Genomic DNA, 23,473 nt, shown 5'->3' with positions numbered 1-23,473 from the left:
TGCAGCCCAAGTAACCCACCAAGCCACCAAGGCTCCTCTTTCAGAAGAGAGAAAAATAATTTCAGTCTGAACAGACTGTGCCAACTTTTCATAAGTCCCATTCAAAAGACCACATGCTAGAATCTGTTGTACTTAAAATAGCGTTATGGTGAAGCGTGGAAGCACTAAAATCAGAAAGACCTGAGTTTGAATCCCAGATTTACCATTTGCCAGCTATGGTCATTGATTATTATCACTTTTGTGTCACTTTTTCTCATTTTTACCTTTCTCCCCTTGATACAAAGTAAAAACATTAACCTAGGTCACAGAACTTATGTGAGAAGCTAGCGTAATGGAATGATTTACAGTTTTGGGAACTAAACTTCTTTGAGGAAGGTCTGCTCTGCTCTAGATGATCATGATACATTGGAACTGACTCAATGACAACGGGCTTGTAAGCACTTACACAATGCCTGGTATATTGGAACTATGCAATGTATTATTATATTTTGTATTATTACTATTATTACCAAAATATTAGCACTCAGAAAAATCTGCTTCATTTCTAAGGTTGAATATGAAGCTGATATTATATAAATGAATTTCTTATTAAGCATTACCTGCACAAGTTTTTCCAGGATTTCCACAGAGCGGATCTTCAGGTTCTGGACCCCTGGTTGCGTTCCCATCTGCCACAACACAGTGGAGGATCATGAGACCTTCAAGTTCAAAACAAAGCAAACACACATGAAATTTTGAAATGGTGCATAATGAGAAGATTCTCTCAAAGACCTAATCCATTTTAAGTCATTCTCTCCCAGCATGCAAAGAGGTTAACAGGCCGGCATGTTCTCATCATTTTTTCAGCTCAGTGCTACACCCTGATTTCTCAAGCCAGTATCATTTACATATAACTGGTTCAGTGGTTAAAATTTGGCCTTCAAGTTTCAATGGCCCACCAGTGGACCTCATGGGCAGCTACAACCTCTCTGCCAATGAAGACTTGTATGTTGCCATGGTGTTGAACTGAGAAAATAATTAAAGAAGTTGGAAGAATGTTGCACCAGGATTGGAGGAGTACTTATTAATAACTTGTGAAATGCAGATGACACAACCTTGCTTGCTGAAAGTAAGGAAGACTTGAATCACTGGCTGATGAAGATCACAACCTTCAGTATGGATTACCAATCAATGTAAAGACCAGAATTCTCATAACTGGACCAATAGGAGCGTCATGATCAATGGAGAAAAGGTTGAAGTTGTCAAGGATTTTGCCTTTCCTGGATCTACAGTCAAGTCTCATGGAGACAGCAGTCACGAGATCAATGGACACATTGCACAGGGTAAATCTACTGCATAAGACCTCTTTAAAGCGTTGCAAAGCAAGGCTGTTACTTTGAGAACTAAGATGGGTCTGACCGAAGCCAGGGTTTTTTAATAACTTCATATGCATGTGAAAGTTGGACATTGAAGAAGGAAGACCAAAGAAGATTCTATGCATTTGAATTATGCTGCTAGCAATGAATATTGCAAGTACAATGGACTGCAAAAAAATCCAAACACCTGACTTGCAAAAAATACACCCAGGATGCTCCAGGAGACAAAGATGCCAATAGTTCATCTCACCTACTTTGTAGATGTTGTCAGGAGAGACTAGTCCCTGGAGAAAATGCCATGCTTGCTGAAGTACAGGGACAAAACAAAAAGAGGAAGACTCCTAATGAGATGGATTGACACAGTGACTTCAACAATGGGCTCAAGCATAGGAACCTGTGTGATGATGGTGTAGGACCGGGCAGTGCTTCTTCGTTCTGTTGTGCATAGGGTGTCTATGCACAGGAACTGAGTCAATGGCACCTAACAACAACAACAACATGGTGTTGAACAGGTCTCAGCAAACCTCCCACCTAAGATACATTTAGGAACAATGGCCTCGATCTACTCACAAAAACAAACCAGTAAAAGCTCTATGGGACATAATATTCCAGTCCACAAAAACTCAAGGAGATGGTGCTGGGTTGGGGGTGTTTTGTTCTCTTGGATATGGGGTCATTGTGAATTGAGGTCAATAAAAGAGCAGCCACCAACAACAGCACACACCAAGAGAGGAGGCTTGACCATAGCTTTTGGTGAAGCATGATCATAAAAGCAGACTATGAAGTAGAGCTGAATTCTTAGTCAAAGGAAAGGCACAGATGAATTTGCAGGTGAATGAATGATGAGCTCACATGCCAATATGCCCTCTTCATTCCACACAGACTAGGGTTTCCCAGGTATTATCCAATATGCTTCCTTCTCGGCGACTGAGAACTAGATATTAGAGGGAGAAGGAAAGAAGAGGTGAGGTGAGGCAGGGTAAAGTGAGGTGAGGTGAGGTAACACCGCTGGAGGTTACCCGAGTCTGAGCCAATAGGAAGCCTGGTGGTTGGTCTCATGGAAAGGTGTCCATCAGGAGCCCTAGGGACCTGACAAGGGAAAGTTTCATTCCATGAAGATCGGAGCCTACGCAGCTCTATGGGCATTTCTGGTTCATCACCTGGGATCACTGGGAGGCAGACATAGACGGACCCTTTACAAAATCACCATCCTGTGGTGGACAACAGTGGAACAGCTTAACATGGCTTTCAGATGAGCCGGCTCTGAGTCCAGGACCTGTGCTTGCCACCCTACAGTCTGCATTTTCTCATCCCAAAATGTGCTTCGGAGTCCTGGAAGAATCCAACGAGATACACGGGCAGTGCCAGCTAGTGCCTGACCTGTGATCAATGGTCAATCTAAATAGCTCGTTATGAGAAAAGACTGGACTATAACAACTTATTTGCTTATTTACTGCTGTATCAAAATGTACACACCAAGCTACTGCTGCCCAAACTATGCATGCTGTCCAATCCAATTCACGTCCTGAACAATTCATGAGCATCCAGGAACACACAGGTGAATATGCTCTAGCTTCAAGTTTCTCCAGAGCTGCGAGGGTAGGCCTTGCTCCAAGCAAAGAACAATAATTCAAAGCCATTCAAAGCCGTAGTGCAGTCCCACAAAGCAGTATGTAGCGAGCAAGTTCAAAAGTTAACAAGTTTTCCAAAAAGTATTTGCGAAGAGATACATTTTTTTGTCTACGCTTTTAATGAAAGAGGTTTCACTTATGTTGGAACAGCAAAGAGAAATAGTCAAATCCACCGACAGGGAATAAATTAGTAATACTTCTCTGGAGGACAGTTTGGCACTAATAGAGAAAGCAAGATATTACATTTTTTAAAGTACAGCCAATTAAATTCAGTCATTGCATTTCTGGTGATTTCTCCAATGGAAACATGTAGGATACATGAAAAGATACAGTTACAAAAATGCTCAATGTGGCATGGATTATAGTAATGCAACTTCAGAAATCACCTAAGTACCTAACAATAGAGGGTCGATGAAACACCTGGAGCTGTCACCGTTGATCATGGGGCTGCTCATCAGGAGGGAGCAGTTTGCACCCGTCAGGGGAAACTGTAGCGGCCTGCTTCATGAAGCTCACAGCCGGAGGAGCAAGGGTTGGGTCTATTTTGTCCTATAAGATCACTATACGCTGGAACAAACCGAATAGCAAAGGATCACATTTCAAATATTTTTATCAACATGTAACGAAATGCTACACAGCCATAAAAATGATCATGAAGCACTAATAAGCATATCCATCTACAAGGTGGCTTCAAAAATTAGTGGGAAAATTCCATTCACTTTCAATTCCCTTTTTCCATGAACGTTTTTGAAGCTCTCTCTTATTCTTAAATGAGAGAAGGCTGGAAGATTGTAAGTTGGTGTGATGTGACGTGTGTGCAAGCACGCACGGGTGATGTGCATAACTGCCTACATAGCTTTGTTTGCTGTGTTGGTAGGTGCAATCATGCCGGCTCTGACTTAAGTTGCTGTTTTTGTTGTGTTAGGTGTCGCTGAGTGGGACTCTGGATGCAGAAGGAAAGACTGCTTGGTCCTGCCCCAGCCTCACCGTCGTGCTTATGGGAGTCGGCATACTGTGGTGGCTTGTGTGTTTCTGTCATCCGGAAAGCGGCATCATTGGAATTTCCAATACCAGCAGGGTCACCAGAGTGAACAAGTTTGAGTAGAGCTTTCTCGACTGAGCGCAGACCACTAGGAAGGAATTTGCTGTCGGCTCTGAGAGAGTCGCCACTCAAAATCCCATGGACAGCACTGACTGACACATTGTCAGACACCGATACTTCTAAGCTGAGCAGCCCGAAATACAGCAGAATGAAATGCTCTCCTGTCCTGCATTTCCCAAAGCCCAGCCCCGCTGCCATCAAATAAATTCCGACTCATAGTGACCCTATGAGCCTACGGGAGAGGGTAGAACTGGACCTCGGAGGTTCTGAGACTGTCACTCTTCTGGGAGGAAGTAGAAAGTTCTTCTTTATCCCAGGAAGTGACTGGAGGTACTGAACTTCATGGGGTGAGCTGCACAACAAACAACCACTATGCCACCAGGACTCACAACTCTGTATAAGCCTCTGGTTGTAGGCCTGGTGGCAAGTCATCGCATTGAGGATCTGCCCCCTTTGCTCTCACCCTCTGCAATCGATTCATTCTCCTAGCAGTCTGTAGTCTGCTCACTATTCTACACCTGGGCCACAACTCAAGTGCACCAAATATTTTTTGCTTTTCATTATTCATCATCCAATTTTCAAATGCTTACAAGGCAATTGAAAATATCAAGCCTTGAATTAAAAAGAGAAATAGGGAGGTTGACAGAGAGTTGCTAAGTAACAATGAAACATACAATTTTCGTCTAGTTCTTGAATGCCTCCTCCTCCTGCCCTCCTCCCCTACCCCGCCCCCAGTCCCCCACCAACTATCATGATCCCATTTCTACTTTACAAAGCCGGCTGGACTGGAGGATGTACACTGGTACAGATAGGAACTGGAAACACAGGGACTCCAGGACGGATGAACCCCTCAGGACCAGTGCTGAGAGTGGTGATACCAGGAGGATGGAGGGAGGGTGGGTTAGAAAGGAGGAACTGATTCCAAGGATCGACATGTAACCTCCTCCCTGGGGGGCGGACAACAGAAAAGTGGGTGAAGAGAGACGTCAGACAGTGTAAGACATGACAAAAAGATAATAATTTATAAATTATCAAGGGTCCATGAGGGAGGGGAGAGTGGGAAGGGAGGGGGGGGAATGAGTAGCTGATATCAAGGGCTCAAGTCGAAAGAAAATGTTCTGAAAATGGTGATGGCAACAAATGTACAAATGTGCTTGACACAATGGATGGAGGGATGGAGGGATTGTGATAAGAATTGTACGAGCCCTCAATAAAATGATTTTTTTTAAAGAGTCATCTCAGAAGCTGAAGAGGTGATCTCACTACCAGCAAGAGACAGGAGTGGAACAAGACCCTAAGGTTCCTCCTTTGATCAAGAAGATAGCGGTGACATCAGAAGAGGGCTGAGAAGCAGCAGCAGACATGCAGACGTGCACGGGAGCAGCAGCGAAGCAGGAGTGTGAGGCAGAGTGGTGGTCTTCTCAGCCCGCAAGGCAAGTGAAGCTGGGTGTTTGGGGCAGGAGGCTAGCTGGTGCAGTGAACTACCTCTGAGGACTTAACTCGAGGAGTTCGGGCTTGCTGACTCACGGAGTTAGAGCTGAATGTCTTCTGGTTGAGGCTAACATTGGGGTGACATAACTTCAGAACATTTATAAGTGGCCACTTTGTAGTCTGCATGACTGAGCAGCTAACTATATTCTGAGCATTTCTCACCTGCATTGTGACGTGTTGATCTCCTTATTAAATCCCTTAATTATGACTGTTGTTTGTGAGTTCTGTGTGGTCATGGCAATGAAATGTGAGATCATGAAGAAATAGAGAATGTGGTATATGATAGAACAGAGTGAATAACAAGCCATGAGAAGAATGGATGCCTTTGAATTACGGTGTTGTCAAAAAAATAATTGAAAGTACTATGAACTGACAGAACAAACAAATCGACCTTGGAGGAAGTACAACCCGAATGCTCCTTATATGTGAGGAAATAAGACTTCATCTCCCATCCTTTAGAGAGACCAGTCCCCGGAACATCACGTTTTATAGCGAGTCAGTGAGAAGAAGAAGACCCTCAATTCTATGAACTGACAGCGTGGTTGCAACAGTGGCTCGGACATAACAAAGTGTGGCCCTGGCATAAAGCAGATAGTGCTCCATTCTTCTGTACAAGGTTGCTAGGAGCTGGGCCTAATGGTGGCACAAAGCAACATCGATACCAAGTCTCCCTGAAAGGCACTCTCTTCTCCTGTTTCTTGGGAGCAGATTTTACCAGCAGCCTTCAAGACCCTTCCTCCTCAGCCTCGTCATCCTCCCCCACATGAAGGTGGGACTACAGGGTCACTCACACGTTCTTCAAAGACAAAATGGAGAGGAGCTCTGAGCCCACAGAGTAGGCACGCAGCCCCGGAATGTGTTGGCCCCTTTAGAACTGACACATTAAATGTGAGAATTATTTTGCTTATACTAAAATGAAACTTCTAAGCATCATGTGTTGTTTGTTGAAAAGGAATATAGTTATGGGTCTATTTATTCCTTTTGTTGTTGTTCTGTATTATTTAAGTTTTGCTGTTTACTTAGCCAGATGGTATTTACATTACTAAAAACTCAAAACAAACTCGCTACCATCAAGTTGATTCTACAGGACCAAGTAGAAGTGCCCCTATGGGTTTCTGACGTAGAAAGCCTCATGTTTCTCCCGCAGAGTAGCTGGTGGATTCAGACTGCAGACCTTGACGTTACCAGCCTAACATGTAACCCACTCCACTACCAGGGCCCCTTTGCATGTTAATGTGTGATAGTTCCCCTAGCATTCCGATCTCTCGTCTTGTTGCTTTCTAATCCTTCCATTCAATCTATGACCCATACCACCATGCAGAATTTCTCAGGTGCAGTACAGCAATAAAAACAAAATGCAATACAACAGAGTTAGTTGTACTTGTTAAGCAACGGGTGTCTATTTCTACATCTAGTTTTTAAAGAACAATTTCTATCTATCTATCGAGTGTCTATTTCTACATCTAGTTTCTAAATAACAATTTCACTCAATGTGAAAGAAAGAGGGGAAAAACAGTTCTACTCAATGAGTTAAAGTTCCATTTACTTTTCTGCACTCTGTGAATTTTCAAGCTGAAAACTACAAAAAGTATGATCTGTGTCAGCCAATGTGGGAAATGAAGCCATGGGAACAATACAAGCATTCAAAGACAGCCTGACAAGGAGCGTGACACGTCTCGAAGCCAGTGCTAAGGCTGAGGTAAGGAGTACTCCAGCTGGGTCAACTATTTAAAACGATCACATGTGAGCAACCAAAACACCATGTATGTGTATTTGCCTCATCTTTGAGCTGGCTTTTCCACTTTCAGAGCCAGCTGCATTTTTTAAAAGAAATTTAACACTATTGCACAATGTTCATTTACCTCTCTACATTGCATCAGCTTAGATGCATTGCAAATTGTACTTGTGATTGCTGAAACCACTGAATTCTTGTCATATCGTATCAATTTAATTTAGGATTTGAATTCCACTTTGTGTTCCTTGAGGGCCCATGATAGTAGCGTGTTAAAGTCCCCAGCAGCTAACCAAGAGATCAATGGGTTGAATGCACCGTCACTCTTGAAGAGTCCGCTTCTGTAAAAGGTACCGACTTGGCAAGGATCTGGGCCAGTTCTCCTCTGTCCTCTAGGGTCACTCTGAGTTCAAGTAACTTGATGGCAGTGGATTTGGTTAGTGTGCCGGTCCCATTAGCAATTCTAAATGTAAACCAAAGGCGAATTTATAAACCTATGCAGACCAGCAGAAATTAGAAGACCATTTGATAGACAAAACCCTGAACACTTAGTTATACTAGTGGAAAATTACATAGATTAATAGGAAAAGATAGGTTTTGGGTTAAATGGAACTGGATTTGAATCCTGGGTCTACTCTTCAGTTGCTAGCTAAGACTCAATAGCACTGAGTTGTTACAGATGTGATTATGACTAAGTTATTCAACCACTGAGCTTTAAGACTTCAATCTGTAAGCTGTACCTAACATGCTTGGCTACTGTAAAGGTTTAGCTATGTTTTAAAAAAGGAAAATTAAGACATTATGCAATTTTAACCTGGGTAGTTCCTATAAATAGTAGATACTCAAGAAAACAGCAGCTGTGAGACCTGAAATTAAAAAAAAAAAAAGAAAAGGTATTTCTAATTAATTAGGTTATGCTATCATTAATGTGATATTGGAAAATTTCTTTATTTGTAAGGTGATGTCGTTTATATGTAAAATGTTTATTATGCAACTATTAAAAATAAATACACATGCATCTATCTATATACTGCATGTCTGCACTGTTGCTAATATGTACTAGATGAAATTGTATTTTTGTCTTCCACGTGCTACTTTTTTTACTATTTTTGTTGGGGGGAGGGGTTCTTTTACAGCACTTATAACAATCCATATATCAATTGTATCAAAAACATTTGTACATATGTTGCCATCATCATTTTCAAAACATTTTATTTTTACTTGGGCCCTTAGTATCACCTCCCCTTTTTTCCTTCCTGCCCCATTCTCCCACTCTCGAGAACCCTTGATAAATTATAAATTGTTATTATTTTCATATCTTACACCATCCAATACCTTCCTTCATCCATGTTTCTGTTGTTCATCCCCCTTCGGTGGGGGTGGGGGTGGGGATGTTTATATATCGATTCCCCTCTTCTGCCCCCTCCTTCCCCTACCCTTATGGTATCTCTACTCCCATTATTGTGCCTGAGGAGTTTTCTGTCCTGGGTTCCATGTGTCTAGAGTTCTTATCTGTACCAGTGTACACGCTGGTTTAGTCGGATTTGTAAAGTAAAACTGGGGTTCTTTCCAGTGTTTTTAATGGACTAGACGTAAATATGCCTCAGTTGATGGACAGAAACAGGGCACATCCTCTCCATGTGGGGTTCTTTGTATTTCCAGCACAGTCCTGGACTGTGACACAGCAAACCATATATGTCATTCGGGAATACTGCATCAGTTAGTTGGTTAAATGATTCAATGACACAAATACAGCAGAGAAAGTAAGATCTTATATTGTAAGATCCAACGATCAAGTTACTTATAAGACATATCCCCCACTTGTAAAGAGTAAAGATTGTTAATAAAAATGTTAAACATTTAAGCAATCTCATAGAGTAAAAGCTGTAAGCGCTTGGGAATTTCCTTCCACTGACTGCTTGCTGCTCAAAAGAAAAAAATAGAAAATTGACTATGCAAACAGTGTTTTATAAATCTAAAACACTGAACAAGTCTAACTTGGAGTTGGAAAAAAACTAGTGATTGACCCTGGATTGTGGCTGGAAGAGACAACAATTATAAAGCAGGTGAAATGTGGCATTAGTGTCCTTTCTGTCTGTTAAAATTCATCTTATTTTCCATTCTTTCCTCCCCCTTTTCTTTTGTCCTCCCTTTTGCCCTTAATTCTTTCCTTCATTCCTGGCCTCGTGGCTCACTATCCCCTAGTTCTTCTCCCGCAATCCAGTGTCCTCACACTAACATCCCGCAAGAAAACCATAATTCCTTAAGACATGTTCCATTTTAAATAGATTTGTTTTCAAAGCAGACCTGTTAGAAGAGGAATCACTTCATTCAAGAGAAAGACTCTAAAATCAGGTGTAGCACCCTGGGTCTACAAGAAATCAGCGCCTAAGGTACCAATTAAAAAGTTGCCCATTTATTAGGGAGATGCAAGTACGGGACTGTGAGAATACGGGGAAAGAAAATGAAGTCAAAGAAGAGACAAAGTCATGAGGTGTGTGTGTATACATGGTCATCACCCTGAGTTCATGAGCCACCTGAACATACATGCTCCAAAGGTATGGTTACTCAGGTAGGGGACGCTCAAGGGTTCAAAGGAGCTCTGCATCTTGAAAAAGCTCACCGAAGAAAGAACCAAGGAAGAATTTATCTTCCGGAATCACTTAACATAAGTGGACATTTCCCAGTGGACAGAATGTACCCCATAGAAGCTAACTTCCTCAACTGCTGTCTCTGCATGAGTACAGAGGATAGAGCTCGTGTCCCCAGAGAGGGTGAGGATACCTCCAAGTCCCCAAAGAGAGGCAACCTGGTGAAGAGCCGAAGAACAGAAACAAGGGAAGCAGTTAAAGGAACGTTAGCACTTGTGCAATGTTACGTCTCAAGAAAGTAAGGATTTTACACATTGGACTCTCATGGAGAGTGATGTGGTAGGCCAACAAGGATTTTCCAAGGTCCCTTCCTCATGCCACTTTGAAAACTGCTTCTTTTACAAAAACACAAGAAAACCTTTGTATTTGATTCACTAGGAGGAGAAGCAGAAGCAAAAAAAAATTAAGAGTTTTTGCAAATAGTTTATGCCCTTTCAAAGTCAGATGAGTAAAATCCAAACTCCATCTTTCTCTCCTGTACCACTCTAGACCAAGGGGTGGAAACAATATGTAAGTGTTTAAATGAGATTTAGTATTTAAGAAAGAAATGATGCTTAACAGTGTCTTTAAAACAAACAAATATAAAAACAGTCCACAATCCTAGATTTTTAAAGCCCAAATAAGGAAGTAATTTAACAAACTGCCATACAGGATCTCTTACATCTGAAGGCTGTCAACACCACAATAATGTCCTTGCCAGTATATCAATCTTGTATTTTTTAAACCATTACTACTATCAAATCTGAGACAAGAATGACTAAAGTGAATCGGCATTCTAGAATAACCTAGAGCCAATTTCTTAGAAATCATTGGTTATTTAAACTTAAATTTTTTGATTCCCATTCCATTATGTTAAGACCAGACCAGGCAGGTAGATATGGTAACATTTTAAATGGAAAGTTCTAGGCTCACTGAATTTCCATAATATTCAAAGAGGGAAGGCAAAGAAACCAAAGAAAAAGGACAATTTGTTATCAAGTGGGAATTATTCAAGCAGGAAGTACGGAAAAATCATGGATTGACTTCTGGATCCAGTGACCCTACAACCTCTGCCCCATAACCTCAGAGGTAAGAGCTATCCAACTTTAAGAATGGAAAAGAACAGACAGTTACAGAGCAGATGTTTACCTCACCTGAAAAAGCCCCAGGATTTAGGCTCTGAAAATGAGTTAGAGGAAGCCAACCCAACTTAACATTAGTGTATTTTTACCTTTATCAATAAAGCCATGTGCAGGAGCAGAATTTATATAACAACACCCAAAGCCATTGGCAATAAGTTTATTCTGACCCACAGTAACCCTATATAATAGAATAGAATTGACCCATTTGGTTTCTAAGACTGTAAATCTATGGTAGCAGACTGCCCCACCTGACTCTCAGAGAGAGGCTGCCACCCTACAGGCTAGCCACCATCAGGACTCCTTGAAATATAGACACAACAAGAAATACCAAGCTACCTATTCTAAGTGGCAAGCATATAGAAAAAAATTCTATTGATATTTCAAAAAAGAAGTAAAGTGTTATGTTGGAGAAATCTTGAAAAAAAAAGCTTTATAGCAGAAGTTGGAATTTTAATTGGACCTAAGTCAATAACACGGAATGAATTTCATGTGTGTGGGATATAATTATTAAGGCTGTCCATCTGGAGTGGAGAATTAGACAAAGCAGCATTAAGAAATAAGGGGCTTCTTGGTGTGTGTGGTGTGACTGTGAAATGATTCCATTGATTTTCTATGTGACCCTTGAAAATAGGACTCATTAACAAATAGTCACTCCGTTTTTCCAGTTGAAGCTTTGTAAAGCCTGCTCACCACATTACTAAAGACAGATTCCCAATTAAGAGTCTGAATAGTCAAGAAACCCACTCAATAGTATTTAATAGCCGTGAATGCTACTGGGCAGAAATCATTAAGAAAGAATAGGCTGTATTTCCTTTGTTATACTTTTGGAATGATAAATGGGAATTTTAGCTTATTTGCTTGCTTGTTTGTTTTTTATGTAGGCTTTGATCTTGTATCTAAATGATCCTTAAAAATCTTAGTTATTACTCTTCATTACAAGATGACTATCAGTTATTTAGAAATGAATAGGAAATTTGCTCAAAGAAGTCTTCTACCATAAAGTGCAAAGTTAGAAGTATATATCTACAAATATAATAGTATTTGGAATTTCTCTTTCAATATAACTGATCAAGTAATCACTTGTGTATATATTTTTATTTTTCAATTGTCATCTATTTCCTGTCTCTGTTCTCCAAGAAGTACGGATGATTTCTTCCTAGTTCATTCACTAATGGCCTCTTATTGAGCTTCTAAAACTATGCAGCATTTGATATGGTTGATTTTTTTCCCTAATCTTTTATCTAAAACCCACACTCACTCTTGGCTTCCTGACTTTTTCTTCTTGATTCTCCTCGGTTAGTGCTTTTTTGGCTTCATTATAAATCTGAGTGTCTCCAGGATGCTACCTCTAGAAAGCCGCCTGATTTACAATGCCAAGTCAGTATTTCCCTCAATACCAAGCAAAAGTAACTATTTGTTTCAGGCATCAGAGTCCACTTCCTCTGTACCCCCCCACCCCACACACACAAACGTGCACACATACACACACAAACATGCACACATACACACACAAACATGCACACATACACCCACGAGATAATAATCACTATGCCATCCTACAGTCTACATTCAAATTCTGTCCCCACTTTTCCTCTACAAACTTTTGTGGTGCTGTCGGATAAGTACTGGGCTGTAAAACCACAAGATCTGCAGTTCAAGCCCACGAGCTTCTCAGTGGGAAAAGATGAGGTTATCTGAGCTCTAATGATTTAGGCTCCAAAATCAATATGGAGGGTCCCTCTGCATTGGAATTAGTTCAAGGGCAGGGGTTTGGAGTCATGGCAGAAACCAGTTCAAGTAGCTACCTCCATGGTGGACTTTCCCCTATCATTCCACCCCATAATAAATCACCTTTTCTGGGATTATATTGATTCTATATGATATAATTTATACTTTGTAAGTATTTAATTAATCTTACATAATTATTAATATCTGATGTATTTTTATCCACTATATTGAAAATTCTTGGGAAGATATTGCCTTATTCTTGGAAAATTCTTCTGATGCTTACCACAAGATTAGACACCACAAGATTAGACATGCTTACCACAAGTCTCCAGTAGTAGGCACATATTAATGGGTCTATAGATATATTGTCTAATAGTAACACTTTGAAATATTCTTTTAAGAATGAAAATTTTCATATGTACTATAGCAGTCAAATTTGTATTTTCCATTAGTCAACATAGTGCATGAAAGTAGTGCCTTCAAATAGGCTAAATATCTGTTGATGGTGGTACTCCATACTTAAACTTTATGAACAAATATGGCTTATCAGATTAGCCCACATAGAGAAATTGGGCACAGCTACCACATTAAAGAAACTGTGTTTAACAACAACAACAATACTGGTAAAGAAGTTAGATGTAGTACATCAAAAGGGAATTGCCAGAAATTCAAGCTGGGTTCAGAAGATAATATGGAATGAGAGATATTGTTGCTGAGTCAGGTTCATCGTGGCAGAGACTACCATAAAGATGTTAACTGTATTTTCTTGGCTATTCAAAGGCATTCCGATCACAGCAAACTATGGATAATAGTAGGAAGAATGGGAATTGCATAACACATAATTGTGTTCATGAAGAATCTATCCACAGACTGAGAAGGAATTCAAACACGTCTTATAAACCATACAGAATCCTTTCGTTCTGTCAAAAATGTATGCATATCCATTACACAGATGATAGTAAAAGGAACTGTCAATAATTCCAACCACAAAAAGCCAGCCACACTGGAGAATTCTACCAAAAAAGATTTAACACCAACCAATCTCTTCAAAAACAAAAAAGAGAAACACTGCCAAACTCATTCTATGAATCCAGTATGACTCGGATAGCTGGATGGCCCATCCGTGGTGACTCGGGAGAGCAGTCGGAACAGACGCTGGCACCTCAAGGAAATGAGCGCAAGGAGCCCAAGCGGAGAAGGAAAAGTACACTTCAGATCACAGAGACTTATTTATTCAATTCACTGGACTAGCGATGGCACCACGTGTGCACATAGTGAGCACAAGATAACTACAGAAACATGAGTGCAGGATCTTATGTGCATGTGGTTGTGTGATACTGTCAAGTCAGTTCCAATTCACAGCGACCCTGTGCGCAACTGAATGAAACAGCTCCCGCGCGCCTGCTCCATCCTCACAATTGTTCTTATCTCCAAGCTCACTGTTGCAACTACTCTGTCATGTGTCTTGTCAAAACGGCATAGTGCACTGAACAAATCTATTATACAAGACCTCTTGACAGTTTTAAAGAGCACAAATGTGACCTTTAGATCTAAGATATATCTGACCCAAGCCATTATGTTGTCATTGATCTCGTATGCATGTGAAAGTTGGGGCGGGGAATGTACAGATGTGCTTTATACAATTGATGTATGTATATGTATGGACTGTGATAAGAGTTGTATGAGCCCCTAATAAAACGTTTAAAACAAAACAAAATAAAAAGAAAGTTGGGCAATGCCTAAAGAGGACCATAGAAGAATTGATGCATTAAATTATGATGTTGCTAAAGAATATCGAAAGTACTGTAGTGTACTTGCCAGAAGAGTAAATGTGTCTGTCTCGGAGAGAGTACAGCTAGAATGCTCCTTGGAAGAAGGAAGATGAAACTTCATCTCACCCACCTTGGACATGTTATCAGAAAAGACCAGTCCTGGAGAAGCACGTCGTGTTTGGTAGAGTAGAGGGTCGGAGCAAGGGAGGAAGAGCCTCACCGCAATGCACAGACAGCGTGACTGCAGCAGCAGGTTCCAACTGGGCGACGCTTTGGAGGGTACCATAGAATGAGGGTACCATAGGGCAGCACTCAACAATTGTACATATTTGAAAAGTTTATCTCAATTGACTTGGGAACCTAATCACCAATAATTGTTTAAATGCTGTGGCATTTATTCCATTTGTCCAATACATACAAGCACTCTTGAAAGTCAGCAACCATCTTCACTAAAAGTAACAAAACGTAAGTATTTCTGGACCCATGCTTGGATTTCCATGGCATGCCTTTAGCATGAGAGCAAATACGAAGTCACTATTAAGTCACTCCAGGGTGTTCCCTTCTTTGACCGTGGACGTGGTTACAGATTGACTTCTCCATCAAATAAAAAATCACAACCCGATATAAATTACGGCTATATCTCAAGGCATAGAGTGGTGGATAGCTATGAAGGAACTGTTTCTTAACTACAGTAACAAAGCTGAAAGCATAGTACTTAGGCATCCCTTCCATGTTCTCTCTCTTTAACAACTGGAATTTGATTCTGATCAACCATTGGAATTGTTAAATAAGTAAATATAGTTTAGAAATGTAAGCTCATTTTGGAAAAGTCCATTGAAGAAATGGGAAGAAACTAATGGCTTTATTAATTATTATAGTAGTCATTTAATAGAGTTTAAGATTGCTTGGTCATAATATTAATAATAATTGTTTCCTAAAATATCATTTTCTGTTGACCCTATTTTGGTAGAAATTTTTAGGAGAGCCTTCCTTTATAGTTAAGTTACATGCATATTGATTTACCTTGTCTTGATGCATATAGCAGCCTTGTAAGGACTGTTTGAATATTACATGGTGTCTTTCCCACTCCAGAATTTGAGTCGTTGACTCCCTGTCCTGTCTCCCAGACCTTACCATTGTAGCCTTACAGCAAAGAGTAACTGGCTTATCAACTTGGGATCACCTTGCATGCGAGCGAGGCTGGAGCAGCCTTCCCCCTGATACTTTGAGAGTCTCCCCAAGTTAATTTCCTTTCCTTCCTTTATTATAAACCCCAACGGCATTGTGACATATAATGCAATTAGTGACCTAAGCATAATAACAAAACTTAATACACAGTACTTATACAAACTTTATTATTATTTCTCTTTAACTACTGGAATTTGATTCCGATCCATAATTGGAGTTGTTGTATATGTGAATACAGTTGAGAGATGTTTTTCATTATGAAAAGATCTAAAATTAATTTATTAATGCTGTTACTGACGCTAATGCCATCAAGTGGATTTCCACTTACAGCAACCTCATTCGACAGAAGAACTATACCCTTCGGTAATCTTTTTTCTTGTCTTAACACATGGTTTCTTTATTTTCTAAGTTGTTTTTTAAGTTTTCTTGTCCCGTAATCCATGTATCATATAAATCCATCATTTAATTATATCAAGAAAATTGTACAATCTTTACCGCAATTTCGGAACATTTTCTTTTGTCTCCCCATGATTGAGTCATGAGTCGTGTAATCACATTCAGTTTTAGTGCTCCTTCCCCCTCCTGTCTTCATTATTTACTCCCCAAATCTCCTCACCCTCCCCATCCCCCAGCTCCTACATTCCCCTACACTAATCTTTATGGCAACAGATTCCCAGGAAGCTGCTGGGTGAGTTTGAACCGCCAACCTTTAAGTAAACAGTTAAGTGCTTATCTATTGAGCCACTAGTGTACCTTAACAACAACAAAGCCCCGATGTTGTCGAGTTGATTACAACACATAGTGACCCTATCACAACCTTATAGCAACCACTGTGTTTTCAAAACTATAATTCTTTATGGAAGTAGATCCCTCATCTGTCTATTGTGAAGTTGCTGGTGAGTTCAACCTGTTGACCTCTCGTTTAGCAGGCACCGCTTAATCCACTTCACACAGGGCTCCTGTGTTCCTTAATGTTACCATTAAGTGACCTTGAGCTCTCTTTGACCCATGCTGACTTTACAGAATACTGCCAGACCACCCTCACAATCATGACATGTGAACTCGATGTTGAGGCCCCGGTGTCCATCTATTTTATTGATGGTCTTCCTCTTTTTTTCTGACGTTCTACTGAACAAGGAGCCCTGATGGCCTAGTGGTTACACACTGGACTTCTAGCTGTAGGCTCAGCAGTTCAAAACCTCCAGCCACTCCTGAGAGAAACACAAGGTTTTTTACTTCATTAACAGTTACAGTCTTGGAAACTCACAGGGGCAGTTCTACCCTGTCTGGTAGGATTGCTAGGAGTTGACATTGACTCGATGGCAGCGAGAGTGACTTACTTTACCAAGCATGACATTCTCTTCCAGGGAGCAGTTACTCCTGATAATGTGTCCAAAATACATAAAACAGAATTTCCTCATACGTTCTGAGGACCATTCTGGCTGCATTTCTTCCCAAACAGATTTGTTTGCTCTTCAAGCAGCCTATGGTACGTTTAATATTATTCTCCAGCATCATGATCCAAATATATCATTCTGACCCCTCCAGTTTTCCTTATTCACTGTCCAGCTTTCAAATTTCTATGAGGCAATTTAATATGCTATGGTTGGACCAGGTGCATTTAATCCCCCAAGTAACATCTTTGCTCTTGTAACATTTTAAGAGGTCTTGTGTATCAGATTTGCCCAGTTCTTTAAGTAGTATAACTTCTTAATTGCCATTTTCAGGAGTGTTCATTTTAAATCCAAGTAAAATAATATCCTTGAAATTTTTTATCTTTTCTCTGTTTACGATGATGTTGCCTATTGGTCTAGTTGTGAGGATTTTAGTTGCAATCCATGCTGAAGACTTCAGTCTTTGATCTCCATCAGTAAGTGCTGCAAGACCTTTGTTCTGTCTGCGCACAATGATGTAGCAGGCTGTTACTGAGCCATCCTCCGATCCTAACGCCATGTAGTACAGCGTCCTGGGCCATTGCTGAGCATGCAGATGAATCAGTATGGTGAAAGGATACAGTTTTCATGCATCGTTCTGCTAATGTTAAACCATTCAGTACCCTCTTGTTCTGTTGAAACTGTTGCCTCTTGGTTGCTTTTGTTATTTTTTTTAATCATTTTATTTGGGGTTTGTACAACTCTTATCACAATCTATACATACATGCATCATGTCAAGCACATTTGTACATTTGTGGCCATTATCACTCTGAAAACATTTGCTTTCTGCTTGAGCCCTTGGTATCAGCTCATTTTCCCCTCCCTCCCCACTCCCCCCTCCTTCATGAACCCTTGATAATTTATAAATTATCATCATTTTGTCATATCTTACCCACTCCCTTCACCCACTTTTCTGTTGCCCATCCCCCAGGGTGGAGGTTATATGTTGTTCCTTGTAATCGGTTTACACATTCCACAGGAGCACAATGAAGTGTTCTGAAATTCTTCTCGATGTTACAGTTTGTTAAGATCCACAGAATTAAATGCCATTTCAGAGTCCATCAAACACAGCAAACAGCTTTCTGGTATTCTCTGCTTTCATCAACAACCCAGCTGACATCGGTAGTGATGTATCCCTGAATCCATGCCCTCTTCTAAATACAACTGGGATTTCTGGCCCCTCTCTGAGCTCCTTCTAGTACTAATCATTGGTTAACTGTACTTATTATAAAATAAATTCAATCTTAGTTTAGCTAATCTATAATACATTATTTAAAAATTTACCTTTCCATATCAAATTATATAATTTTGTTTCAATTAATTTATAATAGATTATCAATACTAATAATTATGCATCACTTATTATATACTTACTAAATTCACGTTATATATAAATAGAATTTATATATTTTGCATTTGTATATAGTATATGAATTTAACCTTAGTGTGGTTTGCCTTCTGTTTCTCTTTCTAATCATGCTTCTCTTTTTGTAAAAATTCCCAAAAGGAGTAGTACATAATTTGTGTATCTTAAAATTAAAATTAGCCTGTGGAGGTCCATCTCTTTTATTCAACCTCAATATTCACATGAAGCCCGCAGCTGTGTGGGTTATGAATGTGGGTGCAGGGCATGCATGCACTTCCTGAACACAAGATCAGATCATTCTGAAAACAATCTGTTTATATGCCTCACAAGTTACATTTACCTAATAGTGCATTGGGAGCATGACCTAACCATAGAGTGCCTTCAGCCTGGGTTATTGCTTCCTGCGATGGCATTCATCCTACGGGAACCACTTACAAGTATGGTGAGGGTGGTTCAAGGCAGCACGCAGCTTGAGGCCCTGTCCCTCTGTCCTCTAGCCCAGGAACCTATTGACACTCATGTCTACACCTTGATGTGATGAGCTCCAATAAAAGAAGGTGGAATAGACAAGGTGAGGATTCCTAGTCGGCTCTTTGATGGCCTCAGGGAGCGCACAGCCTGTATTTAGAGGAGCAGTCTGTTGAGTGGGCGCAGAGGCAATGGTGTTGGTCGGTCCCGGCATGATGAGAGCACAGACAGGCAGGCAGGAGCCCTGGGAATTTTCCCACATCAACTGAATGAAGCAAGCACTCATGATTCTCTCTGACATAACAAAGTTCGAGTAGAACAGACCACTCACTACAAAGTAAATGGGAGTTTAAAAGTATTGGGGGGAAATTCCTCTTAAATGCCTCATTGGTTAAAAAACATCGGGGATGTTTCCCATTGACCTCGTGTTGTTTGTCAATAGCATGTTGGCTAAAAAATAGCAGACTGCCAAGTTTGTGGCCATCTAAGCAACTCTTTCATTTCACCAATGAGAAAACCAGCACCCAGGAAGATGAAATGGACAGACCATCTCAGAGTTGGGGAGTGGGAGAGGTGAAATTAGGATCATGCCTGCACCCCTTCCATCAGCCGTCAGCAAGCTTTCTCCTGAAATACATATATACAGACACACACATCCATCACAGATTGCATTTCTCACATTTTTCAAAAGTAATAAAATAATGTGATGAATGAGGATTGAGTCTCAAAGTTAAGAGTATATGATAGATATATCCACCAAGTAGCTTCTGACTCCTAGGGTCCCTATAGAATAGAGTAGACTGCTCCATAGGGTTTCAGAAACTGTAAATCTTTTCAGAGGCACAAGAGGACAACTATAAAGGAGTCTCTTCACTCTGGAGTTTATTCTTCTAAAGGTGGTTGGTTCTGGGAGTCAGTTCTAGCTACTTTCAACTACCTCATGAGATTCCTTGCACCCCAAAATGTTTTCATGTTTCAGCAATCCGTCTTTTTAAGTCTTTCCACCAGCGTTCTCCAGTCTGTTGGTTGTTTTTTTTTCTTCTTCCTTTTTTTCTACCCCAGGCTTTGAGGCTTCCGAAAATTTTCTGTAAAGCCCTTTGGGTTAGAAACCCACTGCTTTTGACTTGATTCCAATTCATAGAAACCCTATAATAGGTTACAGTGGATATGTCCTGTATAATCTTTAGGGAAGCAGACCACCCCATCTTTTCCCCACAGTGCCACCATGGTCCTTAAGACAGAGATAGAACCACTTAATGGAAACATTGATGCAAATAAATTATATCCTATGGCATTTGGCAAAGAAAGCAGTTTTAAGATACTCAGAAATTAAATTCAATTTTCTCAGCTAGTCATTCAAAAGAATAGTTGTACTTTAGCTTTCCCGCAGTGTACATAGCACTGGATTTTTTTGCTTATGATTTTTGCCTGGTAACAATTTGTTTTTGAAAATAGAACCAAGCCCTGTATGATAATAAAGAGCAAGTATGGAGTAGGGGATGCTGATCAACACTGAATAATCATTTTACCTGTAACATCCATGCTAGCATGTCACCTTAATTTAGAGCCTATTAGTCCATCCCTATGAGGCAATCATGGCTTTGAGCTCCAGTCCCCTTGCCCCTCCCACCCTGAAACTCACTGCCAGATGTATCTTCCCCTCCCACCCTGTACCTCACTGCCAGATGTATCTTCTTCAATCGCCACTCGCAGGCCCATACTCAAGGGACTCCCTGGGCTCTCTTTACTTATTCAAGACTTGTGATGATGTATGTTTGGGCTACGTGTTGGCTGATGTTCAAGTATTTTTGATCTGGCTTTTTAGGTTCTTCATACTCTGATTGCTTCTAGTTTCTACATCCTCGCTGGCAGGCTGATCTGATCTTCTGGCTCTCCAATAAGACCATCTCATTCCCATCACCAGCTCTTTACTGAAGAATATTTCCCCCGTCTACTCGTCCTCCTGAAGTCTCCAGGAGCGGGCTGTCCTCCTGGCAGCTTCCCTGCTCTACCTCTCACTGTAAAGTACTTTCTTCTCTAGTTGCATGGACTTTGCTCTTGGGATGTCACATGTCTTAGTCTTGCCACCCGCCCCCTTAGAACACTGGTGCTTCCAGGTGGAATCATGTTTTCCAAATCTCTTGAGCCCCCTCTACCCCACCCTCACATGCTCTGGAGCCCTGCTAAGGATAGTAGATTCACTGTAAATACTTTCTGGCCACTAGGCAGTCTCAACTCCGTGGAGGATGAGAAGATTGGCCACATCCAAGACACAGCTGGCAAGAGCATCAGTATTGTTTCTAGGCCTGCATCTCAGACATCATTGCTGGCCATCCTCAACCTTCCTGGTCAGCGTGCATCACTAAATTCTAACTGACCACATCTTCTGTGACTTTGCTATATGGGGCTTCTAAGTCTGTACATGTTTATGAGGGCAGAGAGACTCATCGTTCTCCCAGGGAGCAATTAGCAGGGTTGAACTACCTACTTGGAGGTTAGCCGCCCAATGCTGAACGCACAGCGCCACCACAACCCCCTTATACCGTCTTATTTATTTATTTCATCGCTAGTGTTCTCAAAAAAAGGTTTCTCTTCCCTTTGCTTCCTCCTCAGTAGCAAGCAACTCAAGTCTCAGGAATTGGGTCTTTTCTCCCCCAGTCCATCCAAATACCCCTAAAAAAAACAGCGCATCCCTTGAGATGTGGGGGGGTGTGTGTTGCGGGGGGGGGGGGGTAGAGAGCTTCCTGACCAGTTCTCCCCTCCCCATGGGCAATTCCTGGTTCTCTAGCTCACACGTTGGGCACCCACCCCAAGCAAATGTCCCCCCAGGCTCAGCATCCTGAATCAGAGAACTCTCCTAGACTCCCTGTGGAATAGTTTTCTTAGAGCAAATGCGAAGCCTTTTCTTCAGGGGATTCTCCTCCCACAGACCCTCACTGGGGGCTCAAACCGAGCCCACTGGTCCTGAAGGTAACCTCTCCCAGGCACTGCAGTGTGGACTTGCGCCGCCGGGACCGCGTGACCACGGGCTCCCTTCCGCCCTCTGCCCTTCCCACGCGCCCTTTCCAGCCTGCAGCAGGTGCCCTCCCAGGTGCTCCCCTGTGGTCAAGTTCTCCCAGGGCCCCTGCCAACTCAGTCCCTGTGATCAGGCGGCTCGGGTTTCTCCCTCTGGGTGGCTCCAGCCGCAGACTTTCCTGCTGGAGCCAAGGTGTCCCCGCAGCCACTTACCCAGGGCGAGGGCCAGCAGCAGGGGCAGGGAGCTGGCGCCGCTGCCTGCGAAGGTCCGATCCATCCACCCTGGTCTGCTCGACCAGACAGCCCGGGACCCGTCGTCTTCCTGCCCTTCCTGCGCCCCTTTCCCACGGGCTGCCTGGAAAGGAATCCTGGCGCTTGGAGGAAGCGAAACTACTCCTTAGGCTGACACCCTGGCGACAGGGCAGGGAACCACCGGGCGGCAGCGGGCAGCTGGGGAGAGTCTCCGGAGTGGGGAGCCTGCTATTTATCCCGGCTCCTTCTGCATCCACCCCACCCACGAGGAGCAAAGAGTGGGTCGAGGGCGCCTCCACGTTGCTCCCACCCAAATGACCCCCCCACGGTCCGCTGGCCTGCTGGGGCTGCCCTGGGCTGCTCACCCGCTCCCCCTGCTGGGTGGCACCTGACTGCTGTGTCTCTGCCCCCTTGGGGAGTAAACAAGACTGGGAGGGTGGCGAGCTGGGGAGAACCCACGTGGAGGGGTGTCAGATGGGCAGGACAGGCCTGCGCAGCCCCAAAGGCCGGCTGCCTGAAACTTTGAGAACCCCCAGAGAGTTTTGGAATTTTCACGTCTTATTTCAGCTGAAGGCTGATGTCTTGGGGAAAGCAGCGCCAGCACTGGCTGCCGTAAACTTCAGGCCTCTGACAACTTGCTGCAGTTTCTGTCACACGTACGGGCAATTTCAAGAGGCCCTGCCTGGAGTCTGAAAGCATCTTCAGTGTTCCGTGTGTCGTCTTCTTTAAAGTGTCGTGAATATCTGGGGGTTTGGGCTTGCCAAGATCTAACTTAGAAATTATGGGTTTTGTTTAATTTATGTATCCCCCTTATATTTTCCTTCGTTCATTTGATTCCTTTAGGCCAGCAGTTCTCAAATTGTGGATCGTGACCCCTAGGGGGTGAATGACCCCTTCACAAGGGTCGCCTAAGACCATCAGAAAACACGTATTTCCGATGGACTTAGGAACTGAGACACCGCTGCTCTGTCTCAGGCAGGTCCACCCACATCACAGGCAGATACACCCACATTTGAGTACCAGGGGTGAAGACTGTTACCCATGCTACACCATCTTTCAAGTCAAAAATTTCATTTATTTGTCATTAGAAATAAATATTTCTCAATATATAATGACATAGTGATTTTGTGATGGATCATTATGCTTTCACTATGTTCAATTTGTAACA

The 23,473-nt window shown here is 42.0% G+C and overlaps 1 protein-coding gene across 1 annotated transcript in view; it reads right to left on the bottom strand.

Moving 5' to 3' along the window:
- BTC (betacellulin) overlaps positions 1–22,631 on the bottom strand; it is a 53,722-nt gene extending 31,091 nt beyond the window's left edge. The window contains exons 1-2 of the mRNA XM_075544205.1: positions 22,267–22,631; positions 600–698 (exon numbers count right to left, since the gene is read on the bottom strand). Of these exons, the coding sequence (XP_075400320.1) occupies positions 600–698; positions 22,267–22,330 (163 nt within the window). The 5' untranslated portion in view covers positions 22,331–22,631. The remainder of the gene's footprint in view (positions 1–599; positions 699–22,266) is intronic.
- Between the last annotated feature and the right edge of the window lie 842 nt (positions 22,632–23,473).

This window comes from Tenrec ecaudatus, chromosome 3 (genome assembly GCF_050624435.1).
Source record: "Tenrec ecaudatus isolate mTenEca1 chromosome 3, mTenEca1.hap1, whole genome shotgun sequence".
NCBI lineage: Eukaryota > Metazoa > Chordata > Mammalia > Afrosoricida > Tenrecidae > Tenrec > Tenrec ecaudatus.
This window is presented reverse-complemented; position numbering and strand designations above follow the sequence as displayed.